Source organism: Carcharodon carcharias, chromosome 5, assembly GCF_017639515.1.
Source record: "Carcharodon carcharias isolate sCarCar2 chromosome 5, sCarCar2.pri, whole genome shotgun sequence".
In the NCBI taxonomy this organism is placed as follows: Eukaryota; Metazoa; Chordata; class Chondrichthyes; order Lamniformes; family Lamnidae; genus Carcharodon; species Carcharodon carcharias.
In genome coordinates, this window is record NC_054471.1 from 43,556,127 (window position 1) to 43,571,296 (window position 15,170).

Below are 15,170 nucleotides of genomic sequence, written 5' to 3' on the forward strand. Positions count from 1 at the left end.
ATTACACTCGCTACTTGTGCCTTGTAGATGGTGGACAGGCTTTGGCGGAAGGTGAGTTACTCACTGCAGGATTCCTAGCCTCTGATCTGCTCTTGTAGCCACAGTATTTAAATGGCTAGTCCAGTTCAGTTTCTGGTCAATGGTAGCCCCCAGGATGTTGATAGTTGAGGATTCAGTGATGGTAATGCCATTGAATGTCAAGGGGCCAACTGAAACACGGCTCACACTTTATAGGAATTAGTGCTTATCAATGCGTGTCAACAGCAAGCAGCTTAAGGCAATGATCTTACAGCAATGGAAGTTGGTAGTATTTGTGACAGAGAAGATATGGGATCAGAGGCTCAGTTCTCAGTCAAGTAGAACGATGAGATTGTGAAAAGTTCAGCCTGAGATGGTGGCCAGGGAAGGGGATGGAGTTGGTGGCAAGTGGATGGAGTTTTGTGGTTGTTCTGAAAACAGAAGATGAAATTGCTGCTCATCCAGATTTGGATGTTGGGTGAACAGATTGACACTACAAACAGGAAAGGGGTCAAGAGTGGTGATGAATAGCTGAATCTGATTATCATCACTGCACGCATATACTTTGGCACCATGTTGTCAGAAGTTATAACTGAGGGACAGCAAGTGGATGAAGAATAGGAGAGGGCCAAGGTTAGATCCCTGGTGGGAACTCTGGGGGTAGCTGTGTGGGGAGAGGTGGGAAGAGAAGATATTGCTGCAAGTCCTCTTTCTCTCTCCTTTGTATTCGTGCTTTTATATGCTCTTCAAAAGAACTAAGGGAACACACAGGCACCATGTACAAGGCAAGATGCAAGAGTGAGTGTAAGGCTGAGGCTGCCAAGTGCACCTTCGGAACAATGTCTTTGAAATTTTCTGATTCCCTGCAAATTATTGCTTTCCAAATGATTTGTATTTAACCTTGCTGCACAATGTAAGTGAATAGATGGTTGATTCTTAAATAATCATGTTGATCTCTTGTTAGGTACGATCCTGATATTCTCCTGGGATATGAAGTTCAGATGCATTCATGGGGCTACGTTTTTCAGCGAGCTGCTGCGTTAGAATTTGATCTTTGTCGAATGATCTCCCGTATTCCAGGTAATACTAATTTAACATTGACAAATAGCAGTGATTTTTTTTTTAAAAAGCCCCTTCAGCTTGCCATTCCAAGGCATTAAATACTAAACGAGGGATACCTGTGAATAAATTACCTTACATAAAATAACAGAATTTGCGGGATAGAAACAGGCTATTCAGCAAACAGATCTGTGCCAGTATTTCTGCTCCACATGAGCCTCCTTCATCTAACCCTATCAGTCTATCGTTCCATTGCTCTCTCCCTCATACTTCCCTAGCTGACCCTTGTTCCAATCATTTCAGCATAACTGCAACCTTTGGCAGTTAACATGCAACATGGGAACAAGAACAGACTTGCTGAAAGGAGAGAAAAACTAAAGTGGTGGGGGGATTTGGGATTCATAGAAAGTGTGGAAGACACTAAGTCAGTTTACAGAATGATTCTTGATTTTTATTTTTGTCTTTTCAAGAGTGGAGAATCAACTATATTTTCAACAATTAAATGTAACTAGCAGATTGCAATTTTGCCAGTGGTACCTGTAGTGTTCAGTGGTTTGACTGACTAAGCCGCCTGCGATCTTGACTGAGCATTCCTTAAAATGACCTGGTGCTTTACCGTTCACAATAGTATATACATGCTGTGGCACACTCGCAGGTAGAGACACTTCCATGTGTTGAATTGATGAATTCTTATTTGACAACCTGCATATCTTTGCAAAATGGCTCCATTTAAAGCAAGAGTTACACTTTTTCCCTTGAGTGGGACATGACGCGATGAGCATTTCCATAATTTTGGCACAGTTTCAAAGATATCTGACCGTGATGGGGTACAAGTTGATGAGACTGCTGAGATCTCTTTGAATGCAACCCTTGCACTTGAGCTGGTTGGGCAAGCTGTGTCTGCGACCCTGAGTCTAAGGGTGCATTGCTATGTAATCTCTTTGACCTTAACATGGCGAGTTCGATTTGGATTGCCAAGGTTTTGGTTTTTTCCAAGGTCAAATCTAATTTGTTAAATTGAAATTTTTTCAATCAATTGCTAACAAACTAGTTTGTTGGCTAGTGTGCAAAATTTACATGTACAAGCCAATTGCCACAATGCTGGCACACCATATTGTTGGGTGGGTTCACCATTTCCCTGGGACCTCTGGCAGAATGTATATCATTCAATCATCTCACGTTTCCCTGGCCATAAGTATTTTTTAAGAGCACTTATCACTGTTTCAAACCTAGATGTACCTTCTATGAGCTGCTTAAATATTCACTGGTCATCTGCTCCAAGACAATGTACAATGTATCACTTTCTTTTGGATTGCTGGTACATCCTGACTGTACATCCCTGTAGCAAGCAAGTAGGTCTTGAACCCTGAAATCCATCGCTCCTAGGACTTGGGAGGACATCCCAGCGACCAAGAAATGGTTCTGGAGCTGGTAAACTTAAACTTTTCTTAACCATACTTGCCATCACTTTTTTGTCATGTATTCGCCGGCTTTCCGTATATTTTATATATCTGATTGATCTTAGAGCAATGCAGAAATGACACTAGTTCTAAATCTGCAGCAGGTTTATTTACAGGATTTTAAAATATCTCCACAATTACAAGATTTTTACACACATGCTCTCGCCCAAGATTCCAGGATCACCTGTATGGTGTCAGTTACAACCCTAGCTCCACCTGGAGGCTTAAGGAATCAAGTGCAGTAAATATCGATCAATGAACAAACTAACATAATCAAACACAGATCATTCAAACCATTGATCACTACAGTATCAAGTATTGCAAAATGGTTTCGTAGGAGAAGAAATATACCAGCCATAGAAGTTCACACAATAAGGGGGACCATCTGATATCTAGAGATCACAGTTCTTGAGCCTCTTTGAGCTCATCTTGTCCATTAATTAGGCCCATTTCCTGAGTGGAGTTTAATATAGCTAACGGGAGTCTCACCCATGTTGCCTCTATTTGGGAAGGACGTGCATACAAATTACCATTACCCTACATATTGGTGAATGGAATACAAACATTTTAAGACTGCTACAATGGTATGAAGAGGTTCTAAAAAAAATACTAAAACAATGTGTGTTATGAAATTCTAATATCTTTTGTTCTATCAGATGATGATAAAGAAAATCGATTTGCTCCAGAAAGAGATGAATATGGTGCCACTGCCATGTCTGAGATAAACATTGTGGGACGGATCATTCTGAATGTATGGAGAATGATGAGGAGTGAGGTAACCAGTCACCTTTGTAAAGTATAAGTGGCACAAACTGAGTAGTAGATTAGCTTAGGTCGAAACTATATCAACTTTCAAGATCAGATGGATGATGAAGGAAAGGAATTGAAGGGATGTTGAGATGGGTGAATGATTAAATCTGTTTGATTGTCTACTGAGTAAGCACCAGTAAGGTTCAATTGAGCTGAGAGCCCTGTTATAATGTTATCTATGAGTTTAATAGGAAAGCACAGGATGCCATTTATGTCATAACAATACACTGTAAAAGAACCTTGTAATAAATTATGTCCATGATCACCCGCAAACCATACACTCAAGTTTACATTGTACAGTTCTAAAACAGTTTGCCCTTTTGCTACTCTCCTTCCTTTCACATTTGTACTGGGGGAATGTGTGGGGCTCCACTTTTTTATACAGAGTTAAAACAATCCTGCATTAACTTCAGTGGAAATAAAACCACAAGCAGCTGGTTTCTATGTTTTTCTTACACTAGAATTCAGCCAAAGGAAGGTATCCATACGTCTGCAAACAGCTGCGTTCCTATAGTGAAAAAGTGGTTCTGAAAAAACAGTCCTCCCTTTGAGGAATGAGATCGGTTTAATTTCCAAATGTAAATTTGAACAAATTATCTTTTCAGGCAAATAAATGACTTTCTCCTAAACTCTGCTCTGCAGCAAAGTGTCCTAAATAATCTCCTTTTCTTTTGGGCTCCAAAGTCTTTGTTGCAACTTCCTGAATGTTTTAATTGGATTCCATGGCTTCTAATAGAACAGTCGTTGAAATTTTAACTGAAATGACAGCAAGTGCTTGGTTACACATCCCTTTACGACACATTTGTAGGACATTTTAAAATAACTTGCAGCACAGGACAAAACTGTCTGGGGCACATTGATTAGTGGTGTTGAGCAGATATCTGTCCTATGTTGTGTAAATTTCCTTCCATTATATTTCGTTTCTAATTGGGCAGACTGAAGGGAAACATGAATATCATTGTTGTATTTGTTCACAAGCTTTCTGTATTTTACTATAGGAACACTGGCCCTATTTAAAAGCAAAATGTAAGGTTTTTATTAACTCGTGTGAGTAGCAGTTTGTAAATTAATAAACATAAACAAATTTTTTACATTTTGGCCCATGCTGCGATTTATTTTGAAACATCCTGCGTAAGTATTTTAAGGGATTAGGATGTATAACCAAGCACTTGTTGGCATTTCAGCTAAATTTTCAAATACTTGAAAAAAAAATCCATGCCACCCAGTGCACTCATCCTGCCAATTACAGAAAAAGACTTTTGAAGCTGAATCAATGGGGAACTCTTTAGTATACTTTGCAACTGAGTACAGTTCAGAGGGAAAAGCATTGATCTCAAAATATTTATTCATTGTTGCATGTTTGCAAAATCATATTTTAATTGTCATAATTATGTAGATTACTTCGACCCTCTAAAGATGGGTAGTATGCAAAGCTTTCATTTTCTAATCACGTAACTGACAGCTGAAATGTTTGAACCCTATAGGATATTTATCAAATATTTTGTCATTTTTTTTCTCCAAAAATATCTCCACAGAGCAAATTTCAACCTTAACATTATTCTATGGTACCTTCATTGGCATACTCTTGGTTGCCATCATGTTTCGTTAACTGTACAATGTCCAGGTTGTGTACACAATGCTATGAATTTTGTGCAGTATTGTATTTTTTTCTTCCTACAGGTTGCTCTCAACAATTACTCTTTTGAGAATGTAGCCTTTCATGTTCTTCATCAGCGTTTTCCACTCTTTTCCTTCCGTGTCCTATCTGACTGGTTTGATAATAAGACCAATCTGTACAGGTAATCTTCTCCCTACAGTTGTATTTTAATAGTTGCATGCTTAGATCTGGATTATATTTAGATCTTCAGGTTACAAATGTTTGATTCATAGAGCAATATTTAAAAGATTAAAATTTATGAAGTTACTCAATCTAGTTTATATTTAAATATACCTTGATGAATAAAATAACCACAATTTTTACTCAGTTTGTGTTCCAGGCTTGATCCTACTCTCTGCTCTTGGTGTATCACACCAAGAGCAATGAGTAGGATCAAACCTGGAATACAAACTGAGTAAAACTTGTGGCTAACTTATTTCCATAAGCTAAATATTTTTGTTGTATTGATTTGTAGGTCAGATATTGCAAGTCCCTTTACCTGCATAACATGCATGTTCACCTCCACCCCAAGTGTCAAGAGGGCAGAAACTTGCCTACTCAGAGCTCATCAGCTGGTGCACTCATATGGGCATTAGACTCCATAACTTCCTTTTCAGACCTTAGTCCCATTCTGCAGCAACCAAGACAGTAAGTTTTCTTTGGATGCTGCATTAGTCAGTATTGGTGTTACAAATTTTTGGTCACTTTATGTCCGTCATGTTCTGAAGTCAACTCTTAGTGTGTGATATCATATTTATATGCAGCTAACAGTGTTTTCATTGTCTCATGACTGGATAAACTAAACTTGGACACACCCTATTTCTGCTTCTCCAATTCTTTGGTAGAACTGATGAACACTCAAGACAAGTTCAATGACTGTTATGTTTCTGAACACGCCCCATCTGACCTGAAATTGAGACTATATCCCATTTCTGTGTTTATATCCTCCACGTTCATAAAAATAAAAAACAATGAGGATAGATTTAGTCTCTTCCTTAAATGACAGTGCATTTCCCCAGTGAGCAAAGATGAATTTGGAGGAATGTCTTCTGTTAATGGTTTTGTATAGATTCAAGTGAGAATCCCTTCGTAGACAGAATCCATAATAAATCCATTAACTTCTGGAGTCTTTCGGCGTTTCCAATGTTTAGGATTTAATTTTATTACAGGTGGAAGATGGTTGATCATTATATTTGCCGTGTACGTGGAAATCTACAGTTGCTGGAACAACTGGATTTGATCGGAAGGACGAGTGAATTGGCACGATTGTTTGGTATCTTGTTCTATCATGTGCTGACAAGAGGAGCACAGGTTAGTGGATCAAGCTCTGCCTGATACAGAAATGATCATGATGTTTGTAAATATCACCATTTACTGCAATTACAGCTACATTTTTATTCCAATACAAAAATAGAATGCAAGCTTTTTTAGATGTTAGGAGAATATATATGTATATGTAAAACTTATATGAATGACATTTTATCTTTTTTCTGTTGCATTTGTAATTTGCAACTATTCAAGTTGTCATGGACAGGAAAAATGGTGCCAAAAATCTTGCAAAATTTTTCTTTATTTTTATCATGCACACCAGGAAAATGGATGATATCCTTGGAACTATACCTTGTGTCCACCATTAGGATTTTAAAAGATAATCCTTGGTTGATTTTTTTTTTAGTGAGTCATTGATTTTATAAAGGCTAAGGACCGGCCACAGCAGCAAGCCCATGTACTGGACTGCCTCTTATCTAAGCATTTTACAGACACTCCTGTTATCTGAAATTTAAACAGAACTACCTTTTGGAAACCTGTGTAGCAAAAGGGGAGGAGGAGGAAGCGTAGTGGTAATGTCAGTGGGCTAGTAACCCAGAGGCCCAGGCCAATGCTTTGGAAATACTGGTTTGAATCCCACCACGTTAGCTGGTGGAATTTGAATTCAGTTAATAAACCTAAAGTTAAAAGCTGATCTCAGTTTTAGTGACTATGAAACCATTGTCGATTGTTGTAAAAACCCATCTGGTGCATCAATGTCCTTTAGGGAGGGAAATCTGCCATTAACTGGTCTGGCCTACATCATATGACTCCAGACCCATAGGACAAATCCAACCCAGTCAATTACCACCCATCAGTCTACTCTAGATCATCAGCAAAGTGATGGAAGGTGTTGTCAACAGTGCTATCATGTGGCACTTGCTCATCAATAACCTGCACGCTAACACTCGGGGCAGAATTTTCCAGCCCCACCCGCCACCGGGATCATCCAGTCCCAATGGACTTTTGGCTGGGCCACCGAGCCTCCTGTGGCGGGTCCCATCATAACAGGGCTAGAAAATCGCAGCCTCGGTTTGGGTTGTGCCAGGGCCAGTCAGCTCCTGACCTCATTACAGCTTTCATCCAAACATTGATGAAAGAGCTGAACTCCAAAGGCGAGGTGAGAGTGACTGCCCTTGACATCAATCCAGCATTTGGCCGAGTGTAGCATCAAGTCGATGGGAATTGGAGAAAATTCTCCACTGGTTGGAGTCATACCTAGCATAAAGGAAGGTGGTTGTTGGGTGTCAATCATCTCAGCTCTAGGACATCACTGCAGGAGTTCCTCAGGGTAGTGTCCTAGGCCCAACCATCATCAGCTGCTTCATCAATGACCTTCCTTCCATCATAAGGTCAGAAGTGGGGATGCTTGCTGAGATTGCACAATGTTCAGCATCATTTGTGACTCCACAGATACTGAAATAGTGCATGTCCAAATGCAGCAAGACCTGGACAGTGTTCAGACTTAGACTGCTAAGTAGCAAGTTATATTTGCGCCACACAAGTGCCAGGCAGTGACCATCTCCAACATCGTCCCTTGACATTCAATAGCATTACCATCGCTGAATCCCCCAATATCAACATCCTGGGGGTTACCATAGACCATAAACTGAACTGGACCAGCCATATAAATACTGTAGCTACAAGGGCAGGTCAAATACTTGGGAATTCTGCGGCAAGTAGCTCACTTCCTGACTCCCCAAATCCTGTCTACCATCTATGAGTCACAAGTCAGCAGTGTGATGTAATACACTCCACGGGCCTGGATGAGTGCAGCTCCAACACTCAAGGAGCTCGTCACCATCCAAGACAAAACCTGCTTGATTGGCATCCCATCCACAAACATTCACTCTCTCCACCTCCAACACACAGTAGCAACTGTGTGTACCATCTATATGCAATGCAGAAACTCGCCAAGGCTCCTTAGACACGACCATTACCATCTAGAAGGGCAAGGGCAGTCAATGCATGGGAACACTACCACCTCCAAATTCTCCTCCAAGCCACAGACCATCCCGATTTGGAACTATATCACTGTTCCTTCGCTGTTGCTGGGTCAAAATCCTGGAACTCCCTTTCAAACAACACAGTGGGTGTACCTACACCACAAGGACTGCAATGGTTCAAGCTCACCACCACCTTCTCGAGGACAGTGGCCATAGTTATGCTGATTAAACTTTACTTGCAGGGACATTTGGGTTAAATGGAAAAATTATTTTAAAATTCTTTAAAAATTAGAGAATATGAAAGTGCACACAAATGTGTTAATTATCCTATCTCTGATTAGAAAATTGACTCTTAGTCAGCACCTCAAGTACTCCTGTTATAATTTAGCTGAAAAGCTTCAGATGATTTAATGTGAGGGCTAAGGTTAATGAAATTTACTTGAGAGCTGATGTATAAAATACTGCCACCTTACTGCAAATATTGATGAAATAATGAAAGTGTTCCTTAAAATGACAGCAAGGTAGATTTTTTTTTAAACCAGTAAAGCCACTGGTGATTATCTGTCTGAATGTGTCATGAGTTTTGGGGATGCATTACCATTTAGATTAGATTGCGTAGTCCTACCTAATATGCTGTATGTGGTATCAGACTAGTAGAATTTATTAAGCGAAGCTGGTGATGCTTTAGGCAAGCACCTGTAATTTCAGACTGATGGGTTAAAACCCTCCTCTGTTTATTGAATTCACAGGTCGTATGTGAAATTAATTCTTAGTGTCAAACCAGTTTTTAGTGAATTTTACCTTGAGGTCACGGTAAAAAATGCTCATAATTTAACACTGACAAATAGTGTCACATTGATCCAGTACCAGGCTTTCTTAAGTTGAACAGACTGAGTCACCTTTTTGGGTTGGAAGGAAGAGAGCTTAATTCTGCTGTACCTGCAGTATCTGCCCTGGAAGAGTATCAATTCTGATCTTTGAAATTCTTGTCTCACCCCTGATTACAGAACTCACCAAGAAAAAAACAGTTGTACAAACAGAGGCTGCACTAATTGCTTCCAAATCTAGTACTGTTGCAAGATTGAGCTATGTTCAAGTCTGTGTAGTTATTTGCACTTAGTCTTGGGGACAGTGAGATTGGCCTCTGGATATCTACGGTCAGGACAAAATCCTTTAGGCTTCCCAAAAGCTGTTCAATGGCCCTTCATAAAAAGGGCTGTACGTAGACATTAATGAAGGCATGAATTGAGCATACTTGTGATCTAACATCCCTACCCTTCTCCCTGTGGCTGAATCATCTGCCAGCACTCATGACCCAGCTTGTTATAAAGAACATCACTGTACAGGGCAGGTGAGTCAACACTTTTAGGGCAAAAAAAAAGGGAGAAGAAAAGAAAGAAAACATGCACAAAAAAAGTTATGTTGACTAACAAACGGTTTTTGTAATGCAAACCTGTTTTTGCAGTATCGTGTGGAGTCGATGATGTTGCGTGTTGCCAAACCAATGAACTACATCGCTGTAACTCCTAGTGTCCAACAACGATCCCGTATGAGAGCTCCTCAATGCATTCCACTTGTGATGGAGCCTGAATCTCGCTTCTATAGCAACTCTGTCCTGGTTCTGGATTTTCAGTCCCTGTACCCTTCTATCATCATAGCTTACAACTATTGCTACTCTACATGCCTGGGCAATATTGACTACCTTGGAAAGTAAGACATCTTTCTTCTACTTGTATTTCGAGTTGTGTCCACTGACATTAAAGGAGGACCTCCATAAGTGGGACAGCACCTGGACTGGTGCAAAAGAGATTGTGATGGACCAGGACCAGTGTCAGACTCTTGCTGCCTATTGTCCCGAATGGCACCGGAGGAACTAAGTCTTAAGTTTCTGTCCACTGATTAGCTGTAATGATGATTGGATTGAGATGGTTCAAAAAAGTAAAATGACATTTAAACCAGTCTCACCTCTGGTGGCCTTTTGTACTGCTTAAATTTTATTCCATGTTGGACAGTAACTGATTTTACTGCAATGAGTTGCTCATTCACATTCTATTAAATATTAAATAACATTCTGTAAAATAATACAGACTGTAATATAGAAGCAAAGTTTATTTTCTGTTGAGGACCAAATTAAAATAGCAGGTGATACAACCAATGTAATGGTGCAAAAAAGGTCAGTTAACCTTGTAGAAAAAAGTAAAGATTTGCCATATTACTTAAAATCCACTAATTGAAATTGTGTCTAATTGAGGGTTTTTAAATATATGTGGTCATGGTCAGTTGTCCAGCTATGTTCAGCTAAATGAGGCAGTAATGACTTTTAAAAATTAAGCTTAAACTATTGGAACTGTACAGCATAATTCCTTCCCATTTGTCTCATTTTCAATATTACTGTGAAGGTATAATTGCACTAGTACTTTCAGAGTACTAGCATTAATCTGTTGTGAAATATTGTCTTTTAAAAGTTTTGTTTTGGTGAAAGTTTTGATTAAGTTTCTGACTTGAAATATGCTTGCATTTTGAGAATATGGAGGTTGTCTCTGTCTCCACCCATCCTTCAATATCAATTGTTCATAACCAGGAGGAAAACAATATGGGTGAAGTCATGCCATTCGCCAGCATCCTGCTGTTTCAGTGCTGATCCCAGTTTGTGTTCCCAAGTCAGATCTGACTGTCTCCTCTTAAGATAAGGAAGAAGGAGAAAGACATTTGTGAAGATGCAATTACTTTGTCATTCTGGCCTTAGTCTTCACTTGCATCCATCCAGCAGACCGTCTGCTGGAGCAAGTGTCATGGTACACTGATAGCACAAGAGATGGGGAGAGGGAAAAGTTCTATGTTGTGGTTTTTACCAGGACAAACAAATCAAAACATTGCTCTTCTTTCTTTTATCAGAGAAGAAGAGTTTAAGTTTGGCTGCATTTCCCAGAAAGTGCCTCCAGAATTACTTCATCAGCTTTGGAATGATATCACTATATCACCAAATGGGGTGGCCTTTGTTAAGGTATGAATTAAAATCAACTCTGTGCAGCATTGAAGGTAAAACTAGTAGAGGGATGTTTTAAAATCATTCTAAGAATATTGAATGTTTCTCTATTATTGATTGCAATACCTATTTGCCAGGTGCTGTAGGTAATATACAGTGAACTGAACCCAAATCACTCACCTGGTTCGCATTAAATCGGGGGACCAAATTTGAGCAAAAAAGTTTATTGGTAGCCCAGTTTCAGTAAAAATGGTCAGAAACGTGAATCTCACCTGTTCATGTATTGTTAATCTTAAATTTTATTTTAGAGACTTCTGCTCCAAAAGCCTTTGCAATGATGTCTGAGATTGAACTTAGGGTGTGTATGTAAAGTATTCATTTTTCCCCTTCCCAAACATCAGAAATAGGTTGATTTCTTGTGCATATTTTCCCAAGGGATCCGGTTAAGGTGCGAGTCATCTCTGGCATTACCCTACAATGTACCAGGAGCAGGCTGAAAAAACAGTGGCAGCTCTGTTGGCAATGGGAATTGCGTTCATTGGTCTGGTAAAGACTGAACAGACTGGGGATCTTGTGTCTGAGTAAAGATCGAGGAGTGATTTGCTCAAGGCCTTTTAAAATTATAAAATGATTTGGTAGGATAGACGTAGCGATGTTCCCACTTGTGCAGGAGACTAAAACTGATGGTCTTTAATAAATCTAACAAGGAACTTGGGAAAACCTCATGTACGTAAAGTGGTTAGAATGTGGAATTCGCTACCACATAAGTAGTTGATACAAATGGTATTTAAGATGTAGCTGGATAAGTACATGAGGAAAGGAACAGAAGGATATGCAGGTTAAATGAAGAGCGGAGGAGGTGCATAAACACTGGCTTGGTGTTAGCCTTGTTGGCCTATGTGTGCTCTGTAAATTTCTATGCATCGCTTTCAGTCGTCCCTGGGCAAATTAAACAAAAATGCAAAATAGAGGTTGACCTGCACATTTGATACAATGGTGTGAAGCAAAGTTTAAATGTTTTTCTAGATTCAATTTGCCCAACAACCTGTGTTATTATTGCTTTTGCAGTCATCCGTGCGGAAAGGTGTGCTACCAAGCATGCTTGAAGAGATACTGAAGACCAGAATAATGGTGAAACAGGCCATGAAAGCCCACAAGAAAGACAAATCACTTACAAAATTGCTTCATGCTCGACAGCTGGGTCTAAAGCTCATTGCCAACTTCACTTATGGTTACACTGCTGCTAACTTTTCTGGAAGAATGCCATGTGTTGAGGTACTTTAATGATATGTAAAATACACATTTTCCAAAGTGATGCTTTTTCAATAATTAATGAATGAAAAGCCTCCAATTTAACCAAGTGTGAGCCACCTTTTAAACATCAAATCTATTGCACATGTATAGTTATGCAGGTATGGTGAGTAACTTTGAGCTTTCTTTGGACCTGTTTCTATGCTGTAACATTGTATGCAAATATAAAGAAATAGATGTTTATTGTATGTAATTATTATTGCTGAAATAACACAGCAATAATAAGATTTAGGAGGACACACATTAGTGGATTGGGCAGATAGGTAACAAATGCAACTTAGTGTAGACAAGTATGAGGTATTAAATTTGGGGAAGAACACCAGGAGTGGGAGTATACACTGAATGGAATGATGTGGAAGGGTGTGGCTGTACAGAAGCCAAGTGATGCAATTTCATAATTTCAGCCTTAAAAAAAATCAGGCAATATTTTGGGGTTTATAACTAGAACACAGTACTAGAACAGAGGCAATGATGAATATGTACAATGGAACAGTTAGACCAAGTTGGAATATTGTGCAATTTTTGGCATCGTAATTTCTTAATTACTAAATTACTTAATTATTGTCACTGAAATTCCAAATCAGAGAAAACAGTCCTGATTCACCTCATTAACCCAAAAACCTTTTTCATAATTCCCACTTCCATTAAATTTTCGCTTAGCCTTCTCTGTTGCAGTAAAAATAACTCCTACACTTCAAGCTACCCATCCCCGTCATTACTCTAGTGAACCTACGTTTCACTCATCACTGGTAGAATTGACCCCTTTCAAAAAGTCAAGGACTTGGATCTCAATTTAGTTGCAGACAAATTACTGTCAATCCACTTAGAATGGTCTAAATTTTAACTTCCTAAGTACTTTGAAATGTTTGTCACCTCTGGATAAATCTAATGTTTTCTACTTTTATCAGAACACATGAAAGAATGTTGTGAAGCATTTTCTATATCTTGTAAAAACTGAGTGAAATTGGGATGTAAAATCATATCCTATTTGTATTGAAGAATAACTTCTGGATTTTTTTTAATATAGATTGGTGACAGCATTGTTCTCAAAGCAAGAGAGACCCTTGAGCGTGCAATAAAGTTGGTCAATGAGACAAAGAAATGGGGAGCTCATGTTGTGTACGGAGACACTGATAGGTATCAACTGTTGATCATTGACTACCATGTTAAATAACTATTTAATAGCTAATGTAACCAATACAAGATTTCTCTGTAGTTAGCAAAGATCAGAAACAAACTACAAATGTTGGTAATCTCACCTGCAAATATTAGAAATAATTACTGATCAACATCTGAAAGAGAGTTAAATATTTGGGGTTCACCTTTCATCAGAACTGATTTTCACACAAAAGCCTGATTTCAGTAAGTGGCTGCTCAAATAGGGAGCCCAGGTTTTGACTGGCATCATTTAGAACTGAGTTCCCAATATGCGCCTAGTTAGCCAATCATGGACAGAATGTTTGGAAAAGATAGAAAAGTAGAGGGGCATAATGAGTGAACTGCTATGGAAATATTGACCTCGGACCATCTTGCCTTAGTAGCTGAGAAGAATATTTGCATACCAAGACACAAGTCAACCAAATTTCACAAGTACATGGATGTGCCTTATAAAAATCTGTGGCATCAAATGTATTCTGAACATATACCCTGACCATGACTAACACTTCCTATTTCCACCTCTGTAATGTCACCCAATTCCACTTCTGCCTCTGCTTATCTACTGCTGAAACCCTCATTTATGCCTTTGTTACCTCTATACTTGACTATCCCAACACTGACCGGCCCCCCACATTCTGTAAGTATGAGGTCATAAAAAAACCCTGCTGCCCATGTCCTCACTCTCACCAAGTTCCATTCATTCATCACCCCTGTGCTCAATGATCTACATTGGCTGCTGGTTAAACTACACCTCATTGAAACAAAGAAGCAGGAGAAGGACATTCAACGCCTTGAGTCTGCTCCGCCATTTAACTGGATCATGGTTGATCTTTTACCTCATAGCCATTTTTCCACACTATCCCCATGTTCCTTGATGTCATTAGTATGTGGAAATGTATCGACCTGTGCTTTGAACATACTCAAAGATTCACCCATCCACTGACTGTAGAAATTCTTCCACATCTCAGTCCTGAATGACCTACCTCTTATTCTGAGACTGTGTCCCCTGGTTGTAGACCCACCCACCCAATCAGAGAAACATCCTTCCTGCATCTACCCTGTTGAGCCCTGTGAGAATTTTATACACTTCAATGAGATCACCTTTCATTCTTCTAAACTCTAGAGAATACAGTCCCAGTCTCCTCAATCTCTCGTGTTTATAAGACAATCCTGCCGTCCCAGGGATTAACCTGGTGAACCTTCATTGCACTTCCTCTGTGGAAAGTATATCCTTTCTTGTGTAAGGAGACCAAAACTGCGCGTACTACTCCAGGTGCGGTCTCACCAAGGCTCTATACAACTGCAGCAAGACTTCCCTACCCCTGTACTCAAACCCTCTTGCAACAAAGGTTAATATATCATTTGCCTTCCTAATTGCTTGCTGCACCTACATGTTAGCTTTCAGTGACCTATGAACAAGAACACTCTTTGAACATTAATGATTCCCAGTGTCTCTC

The 15,170-nt window shown here is 39.4% G+C and overlaps 1 protein-coding gene across 5 annotated transcripts in view; it reads left to right on the forward strand.

Moving 5' to 3' along the window:
- rev3l (REV3 like, DNA directed polymerase zeta catalytic subunit) overlaps positions 1-15,170 on the forward strand; it is a 221,247-nt gene that overhangs the window by 173,944 nt on the left and 32,133 nt on the right. For all 5 annotated transcript variants that reach the window (XM_041187885.1, XM_041187886.1, XM_041187888.1 and 2 more), the window contains 8 exons: positions 983-1,098; positions 3,194-3,312; positions 5,028-5,146; positions 6,174-6,315; positions 9,724-9,968; positions 11,154-11,262; positions 12,313-12,519; positions 13,583-13,692. In XM_041187885.1, the coding sequence (XP_041043819.1) occupies positions 983-1,098; positions 3,194-3,312; positions 5,028-5,146; positions 6,174-6,315; positions 9,724-9,968; positions 11,154-11,262; positions 12,313-12,519; positions 13,583-13,692 (1,167 nt within the window). The remainder of the gene's footprint in view (positions 1-982; positions 1,099-3,193; positions 3,313-5,027; positions 5,147-6,173; positions 6,316-9,723; positions 9,969-11,153; positions 11,263-12,312; positions 12,520-13,582; positions 13,693-15,170) is intronic.